Below are 23,539 nucleotides of genomic sequence, written 5' to 3' on the forward strand. Positions count from 1 at the left end.
TTAACAGTATTCTCGTCCTTTGCTATCTCCTTTGTCTTTCCTAAAAATATTATACCTTTTACAATTGATTCCAGTTACTACAGATGATGAGAGCCAGGTTTTACTAATATCATCAATCTTAGACAATGATGCATTTATCAAGAAAACACTATTTACATTTTAATTTTAGATTTTAATGACTATTATCACCATTAACATTTTCATAGTTTTTTTTTTTCACCAACTTTTCATAGTCAACAACAATACTCACATATATAGGAGTTTTCCTTACAGAAGAAAAATTCAAATGTGGAAGATGAGCATCAGCATTTCCACTTAAACCACCTAAATGGGCTTCTACATGTGTTCGCTTCCTGCTTCCCATCTGCACTCTTCAACTCATGTAACTAAAGATTAATAAATAAGATTATGAAAATTGATATATTTTAATATGATCAATTTGTTCATCAAACCAATTAACTAGTCATAAATTGAACAGGCATAGCAAGAAAAACGTAAGTTAATATCTATCATGCTATGTTTTCTGAAAAAAAAAAAAAAAAGAGAGAGAAAAGAAAAGAAAAACAACTGAAATTTTGTTTTTCAGTCTTTGCCATAATTCATTATGACTAGAAATCTGAAACAACGATCATTAATAATCTTAATTCAATTAGGATGGCTTCTCTAATAAGCTGGTTTTATACAAGATAACAATTCAAAGTACTCAAAGACTGATGACATCCAGGTTACTGAAGTCTTCCAAATTCGTGCCTACATTCATGTATCACAACTTCTTGCAAAGTCTAATCAATATGCCATACATTTTTTGTATACAATTTCACAACAATGCAGATGAAACATGGGCAGAAGTGGGTATATCCACACACTTTTGAAAGTGAAAGAAACCACTGAGGCATTATGCAAGAAGAGGTGGTAGATGAGTTTCAATGGCTGATATACATGTTTTCCCAAATATAAAAAGGCAGGTATCAGAATAATAGTCGCTATAATTTCATTATTTTAATTTATTATTTTGATTATTAAGTGATTTTTGTTTGATATTTTGTTGCACATCTAAATATTATATTCTGCAGTACTGCAAACACATATTATGTTTCACACACAGACTGCATATACATGGCATGACAATTAATTTCAAGCCAGTAGTTGATACTCTGTTTCCACGTAATTTAATGAGTTGTGGCAGAATTTACACTTGCACATTTGTTGCTTTCAGTAGAAAAATTAATGGAATTTAAAACAGTGCATTAACATCAAGTTTTGAGCAAAAGGCAAAAGAATAAGTGAAACTCTAGAAATGTTAAGAGAGTCCATAGGAAGCATTTAAACAATACTTAAATGATGCGATATCAGAATGTATCCTGAGAGTTCCAAGAATAAATAGGGTAGGAGTCAAATGGATGTGAAATCTTATTAAGCAAGAGATTCATAAGAAAAGGATGATTGGAAGGAATACCATGCGCATAAAGATGATATCAGTTATCAAAATTATAAGCAGGAGGCTAGAATAGTCGCAACTGTTGTACAGAAAACTAAGTCTTGAGTATTTAAAGAAAGTGGTTCTGCATGCTAAAGACAATCCACAAGGATTCTATAGATATGCTGCAAGTAAAAGAAAGAATGAATATGAAAGAATAACTCTTCTAAATGCAAATTGCATGAGGGTAACAGATGCAGAAGAGGTTATTCATAAATGAGTGCCCATTTTGATAAAAGCTATCAACCTGAAATCTTGATTGGTGTATGCAACATGGTGCTCACAGTTACCTCTTCACTAGATGAGGAAACTCAGGTGTATTGAGGAGGAGGTACTAGAGCTGTTGCACAAACTGAATAAGAATTCAACAATAGGGACTAATGGGATATCAGAACATGTGCTAAAAGAGGGTTCAGCTGAACTGGCTATTCCTTTGGCCAGGCTGTTTAATGAGTCTCAGAACAGGGAAGATTCTACAGGAATGGAAAAAATGTATGGTAATTCCATTGCACAAGGGTGGTGCAAAAACCGCATATCCAACTATTGACTAATTAGTATCTCAGAAGTAGTTGAAGATTTTGAAAAAATTGGTTAGGGCTCGCATTCAGAAATGGATTGATGGTGACTACTTGACAATGAGCAACATGGGTTTACTAAGGAAAGGAAATGTTTTAGCAACTTGCTCACATTCTATAACAATGTTACCACTGAACTAGACAAGGGAAATGGATACACCATGATACTTTTGGATTTTGCTAAGGCTTTTGACAGAACACAGAATGGAAGACTGTTGCATAAATTGGAGAATATGGTTTGGATTATAGAATATTAGCATGGATATCAGGAGGGCTGACCGACAGAAATCAAAAAGTGGTATATGGGAGATATAAGTCTGCAAGATTTAAGGTAACTATTGGTGTACCAGCAGGATCAGTGCTTTTTTTTTTTTTTTTATGTTTGGCCCATATACGAGAGGTTGGCTGGTCAACCTATAGCACGTTAGGTACTATAGGTTGACCAGCTATGGGTTGGGAAAGGAGAAACTTGTTTACATTTGATTTAAAAGCCTGTATGTTGTATTCCTTCGGAAATACGTCAGGGGGAAAGACTGTTCCTAGTACCGCAGTAGCAGGGATGAAGGAGGAGGAAAAGAAACTTGTTCTGTGGGTTTCAAGGTGTACTGTGAGAGGATGTTGGGTAGCAGCTGTATGTGTTCCAATGGGCTTAGTACAGAGTGGGAGAATTATTGATGCCGTTTCAGATGAACATCTCCTATGGAAATATTTATAGAATATACAGATTGCAGAGACCAAGCATCTACGTGAAAGTGAGGGGAGCAAGTTGGCGAGAGATGGATCATTTATCAGTCTAATTGCTCTCCTCAATATTGAGTGAAGAATTTTGAGGGAGCTTTTAGAAGCCCCACTACAAATGTGAGACCAGTATTTGATAGCTGGGTGGATTTATGATTTGTATAATGTTAACAGCTGTTGTGTGTGTGTGTGTGTGTGTGTGTGTGTGTGTGTGTGTGTGTTGTGAGGTGAAGTAGAGGCTTTAGCAAAAGAGAAAACCTAGTTTTTTGGAAGCAGAGGATGCAATGGTTGTGATGTGTTTATGCCAGGAGAGGTTTGATGTCAGGGTAATTCCGAGAAGAGAAATCTCACTTTGTCTGGGAATTTGAGTGTTGTCAAAAATAATGTTTGGGGGAAAATGGTTTTTTTTTGTGAGAAATAAGACAAAACTGGGTTTTAATAGGGTTGAAGTTGGTGAGGTTTTCTGAGCCCCATTGGAGGATGGCTTGGAAGCCGGAATTAAGAGTAGTGATTGATGTTCTGTGGGTTGAAGTGAGTTGTGTAGAGTAGGGTTTGTCAAATGAAAGGGAGGAGTTTAATGTGCTGTCATTTGCAAAGCTGTGTATTGGGTTAGAGGTCAACTGAAGTAGGTCATTAATATATAGAAAGAGGAAGGTCAGTGAGAGAACTGAACCTTGTGGGACCCCCAGCATTAGTTGGATGGTGAGAGGATAGGCAGCCATCTACCATCATACATTGTGTGTCCAGACAGGAAGCTGGCAATCCATTTGGAAGGCCTGTGGCAGTACAAATGATGGGCGTTTGCTTAGTAAGCCTTTGTGCCAGACTCGGTCAAAGGCTTTAAAGATATCAAGTGCAACTACTTGGGATTCGCCGAATTTCTCCATGGCATTTGTCCAGTGATGGGTGATGTATGAGGGTAGATCTCCTGTTGAATGGCTTCAATGGAATCCGTACTGGTGGTCACTTAATAGCCGGGTATCTTCAAGGTAGATTAGGAGTTGAGAGTTGATTGTTTTCTCCATTACTTAAATAGGACTGAAGTGAGTGAGATAGGGCAGTAGTTAGATGGCAATGATTTGTCACTCTTTTTAGGAATGGTTGAATATAGGCCAGTTGCCAGGCTTTGGGATATACCAGTGGAATATGAGAGTGTGTACAGATGACATAGGATAGGAGTCAGTTCTGGTGCACAGACCTTCAGGACAACTGGAGGAATGCCGTCAGGGCCAGGAGACTTTTTTGTGTCTAATTTAGACAGTAGGTTTATGATATCTTTTTGGTAAAAGGATACAGGGGTATTGTATGTTTGGCAGTTGGAATGACTGGAGGGCATTTGCCATTGTCAGTTATGTGTACATTGGAGGCAAAGTGTGAAGCCAGGAGGTTAGCTTTTTCTATGGGTGATGTTGCAATTGAGCCATCTGGGTATGATAGTGTAGGGCAAAAGTTATGGCTAAATTGCCTTGGTAAGAGACCAAAAGGCATGGCTGCCATTTGGACAGGCTGCAAGCTTCATGCTTTTTTGCCCATTCAAATTCTGTTTTAGAACCATTGATAATTTTCTTGCATTTGTTTCAGGCTTCAGTATAGGCATTGAATGATGGGGTTATTGATTTGAACCAGTTGTGGTATGCCTGAGTTTTCATTTGTACAGCCTTGGAATATCTTTTGGAGAACCAAGGTTTAGTTAGGGGATGGCAGTTCAGGGTAGTGTATGGAATGTATGTTTTCATGCAAGTAAGGATTACTTCAGTGATACGGTCAGTGCATATGTTTGGACTGGAAGACCGGAAACAATAGTCAAACCATGGGAATGAAACATAGTAGTCTCTGAGACTGTCCCAATTGGCACTGTTATAATGCCAAACTACTGTTGTGTTGGAGTGACTGTGTAAGCGTTGTTGCATGGGAGAGGAGATGAGCACTAGGGTTGTGGTCAGAATTATCCAGGGGACTCGCTACATTCACTGCATATTTGGAGGGGTCATTAGTTTAGGAAGAGATGTAGGGTATTTGGGGAGTTGTTCGGGTTATCTGGTATTCTGGTTAGTTTTTGAACAATTTGTTTAAGGTCCTTAGTGATGGCAAATGTTTCAGCATCTCTACCTGCAGGATCTGTATAACTGGAAGAAGAAAGCCAATTGGTGTCATATACGTTGAGATCACCCAGGAGGATGATTTTGCTGTTAGGAGAGTGAGACTGGAGAAAATCAACTTTTAAGGTGAGGAAATGAAATAGTTCAGGGTGAGTGGGGGAGGGATATCTTCAGCCAAAGAAGGTCAAAGTTGTGCAATTCTAGGTTAGGTGCTCTCTGGCAGGGTATGTCAGATCGGATATATGCACAGACGCCACCCTCGGGCATATATAGTATATAGTTAGGAAGGTTGAGATGAATAGTACTGGGGGAAGGTGAGATTTGAGTTTCTGTTAAAAAGAGTAGGTTGGGCTTGGTCCACTGTTATTCAATCTGTACATTAATGATATTGGGAAGGATTTGACAAGTGACATACAGCAATTTGCTGATGATGCAAAGATAGGTAGGGTAATCAGGAATGCTGCTGATATGCAGTACTTGCAGAACGATTTGAATAGGCTGGAATTGTGGGCATGGGAAAATGGATGTCAGTAAATGTAACGAAATTCACTTTGGCATGATTGGATATCCAATGTTGTATTATATTGGTGGGATTATGCTAGAAGAAACTGATGAGGCTCAGGATATTGAAATGTTAGTAAATAGGAAGTTGAAGTTCAGGGACCATGTAGTAAAAATTGCAAATACAACTCAAAAGATAATTGCAATTTTGAAACAAATGTTCACATGTAAAGATAAGGATGTCGTTTTGCCTCTTTACAAGATCTCGATAAGTTATCACTTGAACAATTGTGTGCAGGTCTGGTCTCCTGCTTTCCAGAGAGTGTTAAAAATGATATCAGGAGTCTGGAGTAATGATTATAAAAACAGATTGAGAATTTGTAGGCTGCACACTAGCAAAAAGGAGAAAGAGTGGTGATATGATTGAGACTTAGAAACTTCTAAACAGTCAGAAGGATTTTAGTTGATGAAATTTTTTAATTTATGGAGAATGGGGAAAGGACAGTAGGGCCCTAGGAAGCTGAGAATGAATGCTGCTAAGAAGGGGTTGAGGGCTAGATTTTTCTCTCATAGGATGGTGTACGATTGGAATGGACTGCCATTGGATATTGTAAGTGCAAGCAGTGTGGATGAATTCAAGAATAAGTATGATAGCTGATGCGTGTAGTATATAGCCTTCCTCGACGAGTCCTTGACTCCTTGGAGGCCTTTGTTAATAATAATAATAATTTGTTGCACTTCATATATATTATGCTCTAAACATACTCGACATACACATTATGTTTAGTACATAAACTGCATATACATTATGTTCTGCTAATAAACTTTTACTGTTTAAATGTTCTGCTAATAAAATTTTGCTGTTTAAATGTGGATCAACTGCTGCCCTATTAACTAAAATATGGTCATCTTATTCTCATCTATATTATATTGTTTTCAACATAATATAGATGCTATTTTTCACAGTTCAAATTAAACATATTTGGTCGTTTGAAAGTTAAGCATAAAAAACTTATTGTTTAATACTGACCATATACAAATATTTTAACATTCTTTGCCTACCAGTTTCGCTAGCAAGCTGTCTAGCTTTTTCAAGCGTTGATGGAAAAGTATAAAAAATACTAGTAAATGCAAATTGAAAGGAACATAAAAACGTTGTAAACGCTCCAGTAGCTAAGGTTGCACGTTCACGTGACAGAGACTTATTGTTCTTAATCATTATCATGCATGCGTGTTTGTTGTAAACGCATAATGTGATTACTAGCTACCTGTAGTTCAGATGGATTTAGAGAGAGGATGAGGTTTTTCCATGAACTGTTAAGAATAGTACCCTGGTTTCTGTCGAGGTTTCTGCCAGTTTTTAACACTACTGCGGCTTCCTTGAATAAATGTCCTCGAAACGATGTCTATAATCGTCATCAAAATATGGCATAGAGCTATTTTGCCACTCTATCGTGTGGTTAGACATACAGAAATGATGTGCTAAACCGGAAGAAATACTTCTGTTGTGGTTTACATCACCAACGTGCTCTCTCTGTCTGATCTCCAAACTCTGCGAAGTTTGTCCGATGTAGGTGAGAGCAAGGAATGTAATATACTCCTGGATATTTGTAGAATGCCACTTTGTCTTTTGGTGATCCTAAAAAATGTTTGATGCTGGTGGTTGGTTTGAAGATCACTCTGATGTTGTGGGCTTTTAGTATTCTGGCTATTTGATAAGAAATTGACTTGATGAAGGGAATCACTACAGTAGAAATGTGCTGGGAGTTTGGTTCTTCTTGTCTGGGGTTGTCACCATATAAATATTTTTTGATGATGTTCGGAGGATATCCATTTTGTGATAATGTTTTGGCTATTAGTGAGATTTCAGTCTGTGTATCCTCCTCTTCTGATATAAACTTACTACTTTCTACTGTAGTGATTCCCTTCATCAAGTCAATTTCTTATCAAATAGCCAGAATACTAAAAGCCCACAACATCAGCATGATCTTCAAACCAACCACCAGCATCAAACATTTTTTAGGATCACCAAAAGACAAAGTGGCATTCTACAAATATCCAGGAGTATATTACATTCCTTGCTCCTGTGGTCTCACCTACATCGGACAAACTTCACGGAGTTTGGAGATCAGAAAGAGAGAGCACGTTGGTGATGTAAACCACAACAGAAGTATTTCTTCCGGCTTAGCATCATTTCTGTACGTCTAATCACACGATAGAGTGGCAAAATAGCTCCATGACATATTTAGATGACGATTATAGACATCGTTTATTCAAGGAAGCTGCAGTAGTGTTAAAACCTGGCGGAAACCTCAACAGAAACCAGGGTACTATTCTTAACAGTTCATGGAAAAACCTCATCCTCTCTCTAAATCCATCTGAACTACAGGTAGCTGAACATAATGTTGTAAACACATTATGCGTTTACAACAAACACGCATGCGTGATAATGATTAAGAACAATAAGTCCACTCTGCCACGCGAACGTGCAACCTTAGCTACTAGAATGTTTACAACGTTTTTATGTTCCTTTCAATTGGCATTTATTAATATTTTTTATACTTTTCCGTCAACGCCTTGAAAAAGCTAGACAGTTTGCTAGCGAAACTGGTAGGCAAAGAATGTTAAAATATTTGTATATGGTCAGTATTAAACAATAAGTTTTTTTATGCTTAGCTATTTTTCACAGTTAAGACAAACACCGAAATGAAAAAAAATACACATACTGCATATTAAATAATTATTTTCATTATCCTAGTATCTCTAGGGGTCTAAGACATTGGAGAAAGACTGTACTAATCATTATTCACATAATGCTCATCACACCTCTCCTTTAACTCATTTAATGATAATGCACGGCGATTACTTCTGACAACCCATTCCATCTGTTAAAGAAATAATCTAGTCCTTACTGCTAAATGGTTATTCAACTTTAGTGGTGATCCCATCTCCTCCTACCCCAGACATGTACTGAAAACTTTCTTCTGCATTTAGGCTACAAAATTTCCCTTTGTGACCATTGTGCATGAACAAACAAAAGTTTTCAAATGCAGCAAGCTTCTGAACTAAGCTACTTGCATGTGAAGGCAGATAACTGATGAAATACATGGCGAAATCAGTCTGGGCAGTGAGCCTTCTCCTTTAACACATGGTGTGCGCGTGTGTGTGTACACACACACACACACGTGCATGCATGCGTGCCCTGTTGCATTAAGGGTTACTAGATTAAATTTGATGTGAAGTCATCTGTCTCCACACTTGAGTAGCCTAGTCATGAAGTTACTTTGCATAAGTTGTTTTGGCCTTGGAAGAAGAATAAAAAACAATACTGCAATTTCCTTTATTTAATCAGGGGCAAAGTAGCTAGCTACCTTGGTTAATAACAAACCTCTAATGCTAATAACCTGACAGCACTCTTCAAAAACATGCGTCTCCGTCCAGTACCTGAAAGGGGGGAAAAAAAAATCTTGTTTTCAAATATCTTTCAGAAACTGCATAAATTCCATTTCCTTTATTTCCATGGATTCTTTTTTCCCAAGCAGTTTATGCTCCAATAGTTGATGTCCTAATAATAATTACTTATCCTGTGCTAATTTACTGGTGCATATCACCTACACTTACCTTTATATCCCCCAGGCATACAAGCTGCAACCAATTATATATTTTGTTCTGTTGACTTATGAATTATCAAATAACCTCAAATAAAATCATCTTTAATCATGCACCTACTTTCTTGCTGAGCTTCTACTCTTGTTAGAGACAATTCCTCTGCTATCATTGCCAATACCTCACCCTCTCCTCATCCTGTTCTCTTTTGCCCTTCCTAAAAACACAATAATTACAGTAATCTACCATTTATCCAACTTTAAAAGCAATGATTCTTCAATCAACCAACCTAAATTTGTCAACTGATTTATGGTAGAGCACCATGTACACAATAGTACTTAATTTATCCATCCCTTCAATTATCAGAATGACAAATTGCAATCCCACTGTGGTTGGATAAACAACAGATTACTGCATATCCATGTAGCTATACTCTCTGTCAAACAAGTCTAATTGATGATGAACTTTTGATATGTATATATGTGTGTAGAACTTTTCCCACTAGTATAAAGAAACTGCAATATCCTCATCAGCCCACAGGTACCTTGCATTTTAAAAACCCGGTCATTCAGATTTGAGACCTGAGAAACTATATTCAGTATGCTTCTTTGATCATTTCCATTCTTGCTAACTCACTTCAAAATCACTTGCATTCTTTCCTCTTACCCCCCCCCCCCCCGACAAGTATTAATTTCCCTAATTCTGTTGTATATTCTCTCAATGAACAGTGCTATATACATAAGCTCTTTTGTCCATCAAATTCCCTCCGTATATTTACAACAAATGATACTATTCGTCCAGTACAACCTAAACACCAACTAATTTTCAATCATGGACTATCTCGATTTGCTCATGTTTGGAGCAATGCCTTGAAGCATTGCTCCAAACATGAAAACAAACTGTGAAAATCTAATGAGCACATAGATTGTAAAGAATTAGTAGCTAGGTGATTGAAGGGCAACATTTTGGGTGGAAAAGAATATCAAGCTTTTTGGAGGATGAGCTGATGTGACCTAATGTGAAGAAAGATCTAATTCTGTCTGATTTGGTGATTAGTGTATTATCTAGCAGTATAGCATGAAACTGAATTTTTTTTTTCCCCTTGGAAAAAAAAAAATCTAAATGATTCAACTAAGTTTGTGTGAGAAATCATCTATTAAATCAAATGTCCTCATTTGGGTAGCATTTTTATTGGGGATGGAGAAGCATCACTTTAAATATGAGTGAAAGAGCTATAATATTAGGAGTTATAGTTGTGTCTTGAACAGAAAAAGTCATCAAGCTTTTATGGGAGGTATGTATAAATGCATTTGTGCTAAGAAGGACTAGAAGTCAGCCAAAAAGAAATCTCATATTATACTTGATAAGAAATATATTCTTGTTTTATAATCCTTTACCCAAGCATACACATAGAAAAAAAAAAGTGCACTTCACAGTAACTTCATAAAACTAGCCTTCTGGCATACAGAGGCATTTCACATCATTTGCTTCAGTATTGCATAATACATACCTTCACATAATTATTTTCTTGACTTCCACGTTGTGACAAGATTTAATGTAGAGGTCAATAACAGTCAACACAAAGTCTATCATTATACTTCTTAAATTCATCCACTGCCTGCACTTTCACTGCCCCTTCAGGAAATGCATTCCAATACTCAAAACCCTATTCAATAGCTTAAACATCTCAATCATATCTCCCATCCCCCTTCTTTTAACCCTTTTCATAGCTGCTTCTGGATATAGTTGTCTCCCCTCCCCCTCCACCTAATACTCTCCATTTATTCCTATCCTGAGCTTGGTGCCAGAGAATTCCAATTGCTTTCCTTACATTGTCTGAGGGAAATTGTTAACAATAAAGAAACAAAGAATCATGGAAGAAGAGGAATGGGATGGTCAGCGTTTGGAAAATTGAAGAGATTTTTAAACAGCAAAATAAAACCTGAGAACAAATCAATACTATTCAGCCAATGTGTATTGCCTGTTATGACATGCGGAGTAGAAACCTAGCCAGTCAAAAAGGAAATAGATAAAATGCAAAAAACAGAAATAAAAATGGAAAGATGTCTGCTAAACATAAGACTCAAAGATAAAATCAAAAATGACAAAATAACTGGAGTGACAGCCATATGAAGGTAAAAGATCTTCATATGGCTGTCACTCCAGTAAAACTGTGTGTCCATCTATTGTCCTTGAATCCTATGATGTGTCCTGCCAATTTCCATTTCTTTTGAAGTATGGTTTCTCCAATATCTAAAAATTTTGTTTTAGCTCTTATTTCGTCATTTTTGATTTTATCTTCGAGTCTTATGTTTAGCAGACATCTTTCCATTTTTATTTCTGTTTTTTGCATTTTATCTATTTCCTTTTTGACTGGCTAGGTTTCTACTCACATTATAACATGCAATACACATTGGCTGAACACTATTGCTTTGTTCTCAGGTTTTATTTTGCTGTTTAAAAATCTCTTCAATTTTCCAAAAGCTGACCTTCCCATTCCTCTTATTCCATGATTCTTTGTTTCTTTATTGTTAACAATTTCCCTAAGTATACATACTCATTACTATTTCAATTTCTTTATTATTTACTTAAGAATGCTATCTTTCATCATATCCTTTTTGGTTTGTCATTATAGATCTCATCATAATCAAATTCCTGCCATGTACCTTCAAGGAGTGTAAGGATATGATAGTACTACATGAAAAAATAACATCATTACTAACTTCCTATCTACAATTTTCCACCACATCAGTCTGTTACTTGTCAAGACTCCAACATTATCAGATCTTATATTTCTATCGTCTAAGGCACTTTGTACCGTATCAATCCACCTATATCTTGGTTTTTCCTCTGGGTCTTTTGTTGCCAACCTGGCAGAGAACACTTGTTTTGCTAATCTTTCCTTGCCCATTCTATTTAAGTGACCATACCACCTGAGATTAGTTCTGCTAACGCATTCCTGGATGCTGACAATGTCAAGTTCATTCCTAATATCCTCGTTTTTAATATGATATTGCCATTGATGCCATCTGTTCAAGCCTCTAATCTTTCTCAGGACTCTCATATCTGCGGTCTCTAGTCTTTGGTCAAGTGTTTTACTTCTGACCCAGCTCTCAGATCCATAAGTTAAAACCAGTTTGAACACTGTCTTGTATATAGCTAATTTAGTGTTCTGACTAATTTCTCTCTTATTCCATATGAATTTATTCAATTGACTTCCCACCATACCAGCTTTGCTGATTCTGTTGTCTATTTCTAAATTTAATTTACCATCTTCAGTAAAAATCGTGCTTAAGTAGCTTAAATGTTTTACTTGTTCCACAGGTTCTCCATTCACAACACAGTTGACATTTTCAATGATTCTGCCTATTTTCATTGTCTTTGTCTTTTTATTGCTGACCTTCATACCATATCTATTACAACAGTTATTCAATTTAGTCAGAGAATCTTGCATACTTGTAGCAGATTTTTTTAGAAGTATAACATCATCTGCATAAAACAAAGAGCTGACATTAACATCTCCAATTTTGATATAATGTTTAATACCACTTTCCTTCATAATGTGATCCATATAGATAATGAATAACAGAGGGGATAATGTTATATCCTTGTCTCATACCAGATTTAACATTAAACCATCTTCCTGTACTTCAATTCTAACTGCGGACTTACAACTCAAATAAAGATTAAGAATGGCTTGATATAATGCCCCATTGACACCATATAACTGTAGTGTATTGAATAGCTTCTCTCTTGGCACCTTGTCATATGCCTTTTCCAAATCGACAAAACTTAAATACAGATCTTTGTTATATTCCCATGCTTTCTCGACTATTTGTCATAAAGTGAAGATATGATCCTGACAGCCTCTATTTGGCCTGAATCCAGCTTGTTCTTCACCTAGCTTTTCTTCCACAATTCTTCTCAATCATTTCTCAAGCATACTTGCATAGATCTTGCCAGGAACACTCAGTAGGGAAATACCTCTGTAATTCTCACATTCAGTTTTATTTCCTTTTTTATATATGGGTACTATGAGAGCTCTGCTCCAATCATCGGGAATTCGTCCCTCTGTCCAGGCTTTCTGAACTATGCAGTGCAGCCACAGTAAGACTCTTACCACCATACATCTTCAGCATTTCTGGTCGAATATCATCTACTCCTGCTGCCTTTCCACATTTCAAGCCTTTGATGACTTTTTCTACTTCAAGTATGGATATGTATTCCTGACTGCATGCCTGGTCAGTGTTTTTTTTACCACTGTGCTGTCATCACTGCTTGTTTCATTTAGAGGTTTTCAAAGTAATTACTCCATACTTCAAGGATATCTTTTTCTTCTGTTTTCATGTCACCTTTATCATCTCTAACTCCTTTTACAGCACTCTTTCCTCCATTCCTAAGCTTCTTCAACTATCTCCAGAATATTTTGCCACCTTCTTGATATTTATTTTCTATATTCTTGCCAGAGTTCTCCTATGACTTTTGTTTAGCTAGTTTTACACAGTGTTTAGCATTCTTGCATTTGTCTCTGTATTTATTCTCTAAGAGCACAAGCTGACTTATTTGGCAGGAACTTTTGATATGCCTTCTTCTTTTCCTTCACTGCCTCTTTAACTTCTTGTGTCTACCATGGAGTTCTAATTTTTCTATCCTTGCAGACAACTTCAACACATGCCTCTCTAGTTGAATCAATCAGGGATTTCTTCAAGACTTGCCACAGAATCTCCAAAGTTTGATTCCTGTTCTCAAACTCTTTCATTTTTTCTACAATAATCTTTGTGTATTTTAGTTTACAGTTCACATCTGAGAGCTGCTCAACTTTTATTCGCTTTAAAACTTTCTTACATGTTATTCTTTTCAATATGAAATTCAATTTTATCCTGCTCAAGACTAAATAGTGATTACTTACAATTTCAAATCCTCTGTACACTCTGGTATTCTGCACCAGGGAGAAAACATCACTATCAACAATAACATAATCAATGAGACTTTTCTTATTCCTTGCCTCTTCTCTCCACGTGAATTTGTGCACATTTTTATGTTGGAACATGGTGTTAGTAATAATCAGTCCATGTCCTGAGCAGAAATCCAACAGGTATTTGCCATTATTATTAGCTTTGCTCTTCTTCTCCAAATTTTCCCAAAATATTTTTGTACGTCTCACAATCATTTCCTACTCTGCTATTTAGATCCTCAACAAGGATCTAAATAGCAGAGTAGGAAATGATTGTGAGACGTACAAAACTTTTCAACTTTTCCTTTTCCATTGTGTCAGTTGCTTTTTCTAAAGCATCAAAAAATTCCTCCACTTCTACCTTAGTAGAACCTTCTGTGGGACCACAGGCACAAATAAGTCTCACTGTCCAGTTTTCCATTCTCATATTTGTCCACATTACTCTACTTGAGACTGCCTGCCATTCAAGAAGATTAGCCTTGTATTTTGTGTTGAATACTATGGCTACCCCTTCTTTTCCTTGATTTTCATTGCCTGAATATAACATTTTGTATTTATTGCTCAGAAAGATCTCACCAGTTTTTGTCTTTTTTTGTTTCAGTCACCCCTATTATGTCGATCTGGTACTTATCTAATTCCTCAGCTAGCTCCATTTCTTTGCCATTCAGGCTTCTTATGTTGATAGTACCAATCTTTAACTCTGGTGATGTTGAGTTGGGGTGTGTTTTCAGATTTGTTCCAGTAGCTGACTTTTGGCTGTTTGCCCTGGTTCCCTGGCGAAAACAACGGGGGCCTTATTTAACTGGGCGACGCCCCAGCCGGCATGAAATTTTGTTATGTTGTACCATCATTTTTTATTTTGGTTTAACCAATAAGAATACAATTTGGTTGGCTAAATCCCAAATTGCCAGCCCATCCACGTTCATGTAGATACCCAACAGGGTGCACCACGAGAAGGTGAGGATAGAACATTAGGTCAGAAGCCCTGGTCGGTTCTACGCATTCCTTGAAAGACTATGTGGAGGTCTCCTCTCAGTTATACAGCTTTGACCCTTAAGCACCCCTCTCATTTCTTTAAATCTGTCATATTGTTTTTAATAATAAGAATATCATCAGAAAATCTTAGGTTGTTTAATTTAATTCCATTAATATTGACTCCTTTATTGGACCATTCTAAATTGCTCATCATATGTTCCAGTGTTAATTGAAGAATTTTGGGAGAATGGCGTCTTCTTGCCTTATTCTTTGATTTATGTTAATAAATTTACGCACATCCACCAAACTCTACAGCGCATGTCCCTAGTCCATCCAGCCCAATAGTCTCAATATCATTTTCTGATATGTACCTCTGCATCCTCTCCAAGACTACCTCATCCCCCATCAAATCCTAGTGACCAGACCTCAGCACCTGATGTGGTCTGATCAAAGCTCCAGATAACAGGATCACTACCTTTCCCATTGTCAATGTCCTTCGAGCATAGGGCATCTCATCTTAAAATCAAAATGGATCCTAAATCTCAAAACCTTGCAGTTAGTTGACGTGAACTGATAACCTCATTCAGTTGCCCACCTTTCCAGCCCAATCAAATATCCCCCCCCCCTCAAAAAAAAGAGCTAAAACATCTGCACTATTAATAATAACCATCCCAAATTCCTGTATCATCCATAAATTGAGGATCTCCAGTAATTTTGTTGCAATATTGTTGACAAAGATTGAACAGAAATCTGTTCAAATGTTACTGCCTTATAATGGTCCCGGGATTGAGCTGTGTGGAACTCCACCAGTAACCATCCTACACTGCTTCCACACACACACCTGTGACATTCATCAGAAAGCCAGCCACCAAATCAATCTACCAACCTCATATCCACACCTATATGTTGCAGATTAAAAACCAACTTGTTATGCAGCACCCTGTCAAATGTCTCTACTAAATCCAAAAAAAATTATAGTGCATGCTCCACCGCCATCCACTGTTCCTGCCATTCCACTGTAAGAAGCAACCAGATCAGTAAAACAAAATGCACTAATACCTGCATAAATAATATCACCCTCAAATGCTCAATTCTGAGCATTTGAGGGTGATACAAGATCTCATTAACTTCTCAAAAATCGGAACCACCATATAAAAAACAAAAACAAACAGGTCTAAGGTTCTGTACCACCATTCCATCACTACCCTTATGCAGTGGCACTATCCTGCCCTCCTTTCACTCTCCATGAACTTGTTCTGTTGCAAGAATTTCATTAAACAGCCAAGTTAATGACACCATCTGTTCCACTCAGCTAAAACATGTGGTAGAATTCTATCTAGTTTCTCTGCCCTTCTGAAATTTAGCGTACTAATGTCACCTGCATTGGCCACACAAGTCCCAATCATTTTTCCTCCCACACATCACACAGCAAAAAAACTCCTTGGGATTTTTCCCTGGACTGCAGCATTAGTCTCCCCTCATATTCCAATTTTTCTCTACTTGCAATAAGAATCACCCTCCTAACCTGAGTCTCATGTTCCCTATGCAACTGCTCTCCATCTCTCTTTATATCTTTCATACTCTCTTTTTTATCTGCAGTTTCTGTTTAACTTCTCCAGTCATCTATTTGATACCAAACTGCTTTATCTTTTTCACTTGAGATATATAATCTGTCATTAGTGTCCACAGTTTATTCTTAATGCATTACTGATCTCTCTCCCTTAAAATATTTCATCCATCATACTACTAAAAGCTGGTTTCTAAGTCTGATAGTTACTGCCTTATAATTCCACATAACTTCCTTCTGTCTTAATGCTTCTACATGTCTATTCATTCTCCAAGTCAAGACTACATGATCACTAACTGTCTGGGGGATATGTATGACATCTCAGTAGCAATCAGATCGTCTAATGACTAAATCCAAAATTCTTAATGCTTCTGTTCCCTCCACCACATACAGCTATCATAATGCAGAAACATTATGAGAAGATCTGCATTACGGGACACTGAGGCAGCTGTTGTGAAGCAAATAGCCTCTACATACAAGGAGGCTAGTTTTTTGACAAATTTTGTTTGCTTATTCTTGGGTAAACAATTAAAACATAAATATAATCTTTTGTTAAGTATAACATACTTTGTGATCAAGCAGAAAAGCTTTCTACAAAAATATCTTGACTGACAATCTGATTATCAAAAGTGATTACAGTAAATTAAGATTCTGCTTATGAGAAATAAGATCTGACAGTACTTTCATAGGGATGAAGTTCACAAGGTTATCCTGACCTCAGAATGGCAAGGGGTTCAGCAAAACTATGCATAAGTTTCTACTGTTGGGACTATTACTTTTCAAGCATTTCTGTGGAATCCTAAGATTCATGGGAGGTGGCCCACATCAAGCCTTATTCACACAATACCTATTATACCTCTGCTTTCATTATTCACACAATGCTTACTATACTTCTCCTTCGATTATTCAAACAATGGCCACTGTACTTCTCTTTTAGCTTGCTAACTTGAAAGGACTCATCTATATTCAACAACCAATTACACTAACAGATAAGCTTAGGCATTGATGGTTATTCATGACTTATTTTTCACGGTATTAACAACACTACAAACACTTTTAACAACAAAGATGTTTTATTAACGCTAATATTTCGCTGATTTTCAAATCAGCATCATCAGAGCACAACACATGTAAACGCGACAATGAGTAAGTGAAACAATATAATTGCAAAAGACAAAAGATCTGAAGTCCTATTTTTGGCGCCCTCTAACGAAAAAAAAAAAAAAAAAAAGCAGTTATCCAGGAGTTTTTCTTAGGATAACCGTCTCCCAAATTTTTGGCAAATTAATGCAACCATATTTGTTAAGGTTGGGAGAATTCTTCAAAGCCATTGCTGACTCAAAAAATAATCTTTCAGATCTATAACGACTCCTAAATAGCACATTTGTTTTCCTCCATCTAATCCTGTGTGAAGGAGTGTCCAAAGCGTGGTCTGCCAGTCCCGACTTGCCATAGTAATAATAGCGAATGAATCTTTCATGTTCTTCCAGGCGGATGTTCACTGATCTTCCTGTTTGCCCATAATAGGCCAAGTCACATGGAACTTCATACACTCCTGGGTGTGCTAAAGGGTGAAGTTTATCCTTTGGCGAGCGGATCAGAGTTGCCAGCTTGACATGAGGTTTGAAGGTGGTGCGAAGGCCATGTTTCAACACTACTTTGGCTATCTTTTCTGATGTACCTCTGATATAGGGAATAGAAATGGTCATGTTGTATTCTTGTGTATTAGGGGAGGGCAGAGTAATGGGCCTATGTAGTATTTTATCTATTTTGTAGGGATTGTAGCCGTTGGCTAAGAACGTATGGCGCAGGTACTGGAGTTCAGTGGTCAGAGCTGTATCGTTAGAACAAATGGCTCTGGCTCTGTGTGTAAGTGTTTTTAAAATGCCGTACTGTTGGACTGGATGATGATGTGATTGTTTATGTAGGTATCTTCCTGTGTGTGTAGGCTTTCTGTAAATAGAAAAAGATAGTGAGCCATCTGAAAGGCGGGTGACTAATGTGTCAAGAAATGGTAAACAGTTATTTGATTCTTTTTCTACTGTGAAGTGAATTTTGGGGTGTTGGCTGTTTAGGTAGGTGACAAAAGCATCCAAAGTGTCTTGTCCATGGGGCCAGATGGCAAATACATCATCTACATAGCGCAACCACACTTGTGGCAGCTGTGGTAAGTACTTTGAAAACAAAGTACTTACCACAGCTACATACAAGCCACAAGTGTGGTTGCGCTATGTAGATGATGTATTTGCCATCTGGCCCCATGGACAAGACACTTTGGATGCTTTTGTCACCTACCTAAACAGCCAACACCCCAAAATTCACTTCACAGTAGAAAAAGAATCAAATAACTGTTTACCATTTCTTGACACATTAGTCACCCGCCTTTCAGATGGCTCACTATCTTTTTCTATTTACAGAAAGCCTACACACACACACAGGAAGATACCTACATAAACAATCACATCATCATCCAGTCCAACAGTACGGCATTTTAAAAACACTTACACACAGAGCCAGAGCCATTTGTTCTAACGATACAGCTCTGACCACTGAACTCCAGTACCTGCGCCATACGTTCTTAGCCAACAGCTACAATCCCTACAAAATAGATAAAATACTACATAGGCCCATTACTCTGCCCTCCCCTAATACACAAGAATACAACATGACCATTTCTATTCCCTATATCAGAGGTACATCGGAAAAGATAGCCAAAGTATTGTTGAAACATGGCCTTCGCACCACCTTCAAACCTCATGTCAAGCTGGCAACTCTGATCCGCTCGCCAAAGGATAAACTTCACCCTTTAGCACACGCAGGAGTGTACGAAGTTCCATGTGACTGTGACTTGGCCTATTATGGGCAAACAGGAAGATCAGTGAACATCCGCCTGGAAGAACATGAAAGATACATTCGCTACTATTACTATGGCAAGTCGGGACTGGCAGACCACGCTTTGGACACTCCTTCACACAGGATTAGATGGAGGAAAACAAATGTGCTATTTAGGAGTCGTTATAGATCTGAAAGATTATTTTTTTGAGTCAGCAATGGTTTTGAAGAATTCTCCCAACCTTGATAAATATGGTTGCATTAATTTGCCAAAAATTTGGGAGACGGTTATCCTAAGAAAAACTCCTGGATAACTGCTTTTTTTTTTTTTTTTTCCCCCCCGTTAGAGGGCACCAAAAATAGGACTTTAGATCTTTTGTCTTTTGCAATTATATTGTTTCACTTACTCACTGTCGCGATTACGTGTGTTGTGCTCTGATGATACTGATTTGAAAATCAGCGAAATATTAGCGTTAATAAAACATCTTTGTTGTTAAAAGTGTTTGTGGTGTTGTTAATACCGTGAAAAATAAGTCATGAATGAACCAATTACACTCACATGCAAAAAATCTGGTCCTTACACTTTGCTAACTACTCTTTCACAATTTCCAGAAGTGACCTTTGTTCCCTCACTTCCTGCCATGTAATGAAATATTTCTTTCATATTTATCCTGTAAAACTCATTTTAACCTACATGTTTCTATCATGACTCAATTTGTTTTTCTGTTCTGTCAACCAAATTAAGCCACAAACCTTCAATCTGTGTCATTAGTTTCTATATACAAGTAGCATAGTCATGAAGAAACTTCACACACGAACTTTGTGTTTTGATAAAGGATTAAACAAGAATATAATTCTTTGCATTTTTAACTTAATTTATCACCAAGTAAAATAAACTTTCAACAAGACTTTTCTACATCAAACTCACTTTCAACAACTTAATTGTATATATCCCATATACAATTAAGGAAAAGGTATAACGCTGTTATACCTTTTCCTTAATTGTATATGGGATATATGAGACTTCTGCATTGCTTCAACCATAGTATCTCTTCCTAGAGCAGTTCTGCTCAGTGGTGGGTTTTTGTCTATCACTGAGTAGAGATACAGCTGAGTTTTGTTTCTTGTCATGGGTCAGGTCAGGAGTGGTGAGTATAATAGTGATCCTTTAGGGTCACTCAGTGAGATTTAGAGTAAGCTTGTAGGTCATTCAGTTTTTGGAGAGGTACCCCTGCACTTTAACAGTACCTCAATAAAGGTCAAAACTAGTCCGAGTAGTGGTCCTTCCCATAACACATAACATTATACACATGCAGAGAGGATGTAACCTTGCATTATGGGATAATAAGGCAATTAATGTGAAGTCATTAGCTTCCATACACATAGTAGCCTAGTTGTAAAGAAATTTCACCTGCAAACTTTGCTGACACTTGGATAAAAGATTAAACAAGAATATAATTTTTTGCATTAGTGCACCCTGTCTCCCTTAAAAGAAAAAGGAAAAAAACACTAGAAAAATTTCCAAAAATCTTTTCCTAATTAAAATTCTTTTTTTTTTTTTTAATTTATGTTGTGTCATGTCTTCTATTTCTATGCTACTTATGAATTAGCAGTCACATAATGTGGGAATACCTTATAGCGCTTGGGAATCCTGGCCACTGTGAACGCAAGGCGAACGAAGTAGTGCTCGGGAGCTACTTCGTTTGCCCAAGCTGGGCCAGAGGAGATCACTGGTATCATATATTGGCAATCACTGCAGATGCTAGCAGTATGCATATGCAATGTGTATATTCTCAAATCGTCTACTCAACCCCCCCCCCCCCCAAGATTAAATCTTGGGTGCTCAGCCCCCTCCAAGATTAAATCCCGAGTGCGCCACTGATTTCTTGGAATTTTAAATTTAAATCTGTAATATATTTCTACAGGGAACATTCTAAGCCTGCTGTAACCTTGACCACATACCTCTAAACATTCTGCTTTATTAAATGCATGGAAATGCTTATGTGTTCACAGTACATGTTATTTGTTTTCACAGTAATGATGACAACACAGAATGATAATAAAATAATATTTATTAACTTATTTGCTGGTATTATATCCAGCATCTTCAGAGCATAAAATCAGTTTGTCACCGTATGCGAAAGTTATACCAAATTGTTGTTGTTTCGAGTACTGTGACAAACTTTTTTGTGCTCTGAAGGTACTGGATATAATACCAGCAAAATATCAGCAAATAATTTAATAAATATTATTTTAGTATCATTCTGTGTTGTCATTAATTTATGAAAATAAATAACACATGCTTTATTGCTTTCTCATTCTCGAGAAACCAAAGGTTAGCATCAAACCTGATCACAGTAATCCAGATACTACTGTAAAAAATCCTTATAAAGAATGGCAGTAAGTTACTTTTCCTTACTTGCTAGTGTGAGTGTGTGTGTGTGTGTGTGTGTGTGTGTGTGTGTGTGTGTGTGTGTGTGTGTGTTTCAATATACAGGGTTATTCAAAATAAAGGAACAGATTGTATTTCTTTATGAATTCTTTATTTCCAGTAACATAAAGATAAGTTATAAACATACATCACTAACAGGAAAACTATCGGATATTCAGGCATATCTCCACGTATGCACCTCCTGTAATACGACACATATCAAAACAAGCAGTCCACTTGTTGCCAGACTCTTTATAACTGATCGACGGTTATTCAATTCACTGCTGCTACAATTTGATGCCCAAAGTTCTTGCAATGTGGTGGGTAGGGGTGGCACGTAAATGGTATCTTTAATGAATCTCCAAAGATAAAAACTGCAAGGGATCAAGTCAGGGAACCTGATGACCACTTGCAAAGCACAAGATCTTAAGTCCCACTTCAACCCATCCAGCAGTGTTACAAAAAATTGAGTATGGTGAAAGTGAGGTAGTGTCCCATCTTGCTTAAAAATGATGTCAGCAGAGTCATCTTCAAATTGAGGGAACAATCAGATCTGTAACATATTAAGGCATGACATCCTAATTACTGTTGCCTCAGAAAAGAAAAAAGGCCCATAAATATTTCTGCAAGCAATTGCACAAAACACCTTCACTTTTGACGAATTTCTTTCATGTTTAATGAAGGTAAACATACAGAACGAACGAATGAATTAACGGAAAATAAAAATGATGAGACTAATGCAATGAGTGAGATCTCACAGTTACGCGGAGTGATACACAGGGCAAATCGGCAGCTGGAGCGTTGAGAAAAATGTTTACCGAGTGTACTGACTAATAAACGGCAAAAGTATGATAGGAAAAATAAGAGTATGATAGTGAGTGTACACAAAATGAAAGAGCGAGTGTTGTACGGAGATTCTTTAGTAAGAGGTGTGAAAGTTGAGAGTTTAACAAAATCGTACCAACCTGGTGCAAACATTAAGGATATATGCAAGTCAATTAGAATGCAAAAGCAGCAGGTGAAAGATTTGATAGTAGTAGCAGGTATAAATGATTTGAAAGGAAGAAAAATGGCTACGAGACAGGATTTGAAGGAATTGCTTGAAGTAGCAAAAGAGAAGAGTGAGGGAGTTAGAATGGTGAATCTGTTGCCACGGTATGACAGTGAAGAGTATAGAAGGAGGGCCATAATTGCTAATGACTTTATGAGTGGATTATGCAGGAGGAGTGGTGTTGAATTTGTGGATGTGTGGAGTGAGTTCGATGGGCGAAAGGATTTATATAAGATGGATGGTTTACATTTGAAAGGATTTGGTGTAAGGAGACATGAAAAGGTGCTGTTGAAGGTAGTGTAAGTGGATGTGCAGAATCAGGGAAACTAGAGTTATTAATGGGAGGGGGGGGAGTAGATATGCAGACTTTAGGGAGACAGTCGAGTGTATGAATGTGTGTAATATGCCCGAGCGAGTACAAAAGACAACAAATCGGAATGGGATAGTTAGTATAAGGCATCAAAATAGGGATGAGTCAAATGGGCTTCTGCAATACATGTATACTAATGCCAGAAGTATTAGGAACAAGAAGGAAGAATTTTTAGCCTTGGTTGGAACTTCCAGGGCATAGGTTATTGGCATTAGTGAAACATGGCTGAGAGAAGAAGATATAGCTAGTGGGATTGAATGTGAGGGGTATGGTGTGTTCAGAAGTGACATGGAGATAAAATGGGAAGAGGTGTATTATTGATGATAGCTGATGAGCTACAGCCAAGGAGAATAGAAGTGGAAC

The 23,539-nt window shown here is 37.3% G+C and overlaps 1 protein-coding gene across 2 annotated transcripts in view; it reads right to left on the reverse strand.

Annotated features, from left to right (window-relative positions):
- LOC150100494 (putative choline-phosphate cytidylyltransferase) overlaps positions 1-23,539 on the reverse strand; it is a 146,957-nt gene that overhangs the window by 115,825 nt on the left and 7,593 nt on the right. For both annotated transcript variants that reach the window (XM_090402461.1, XM_090402462.1), the window contains exon 2: positions 251-386. In XM_090402461.1, coding sequence (XP_090258587.1) covers positions 251-364 — 114 coding nt within the window. In that variant the 5' untranslated portion in view covers positions 365-386. The remainder of the gene's footprint in view (positions 1-250; positions 387-23,539) is intronic.

This window comes from Typopeltis vanoorti, chromosome 13 (assembly GCF_054136105.1).
Source record: "Typopeltis vanoorti isolate ZY-2024b chromosome 13, IOZ_Tvanoo_1.0, whole genome shotgun sequence".
NCBI classification, from domain to species: Eukaryota; Metazoa; Arthropoda; class Arachnida; order Uropygi; family Thelyphonidae; genus Typopeltis; species Typopeltis vanoorti.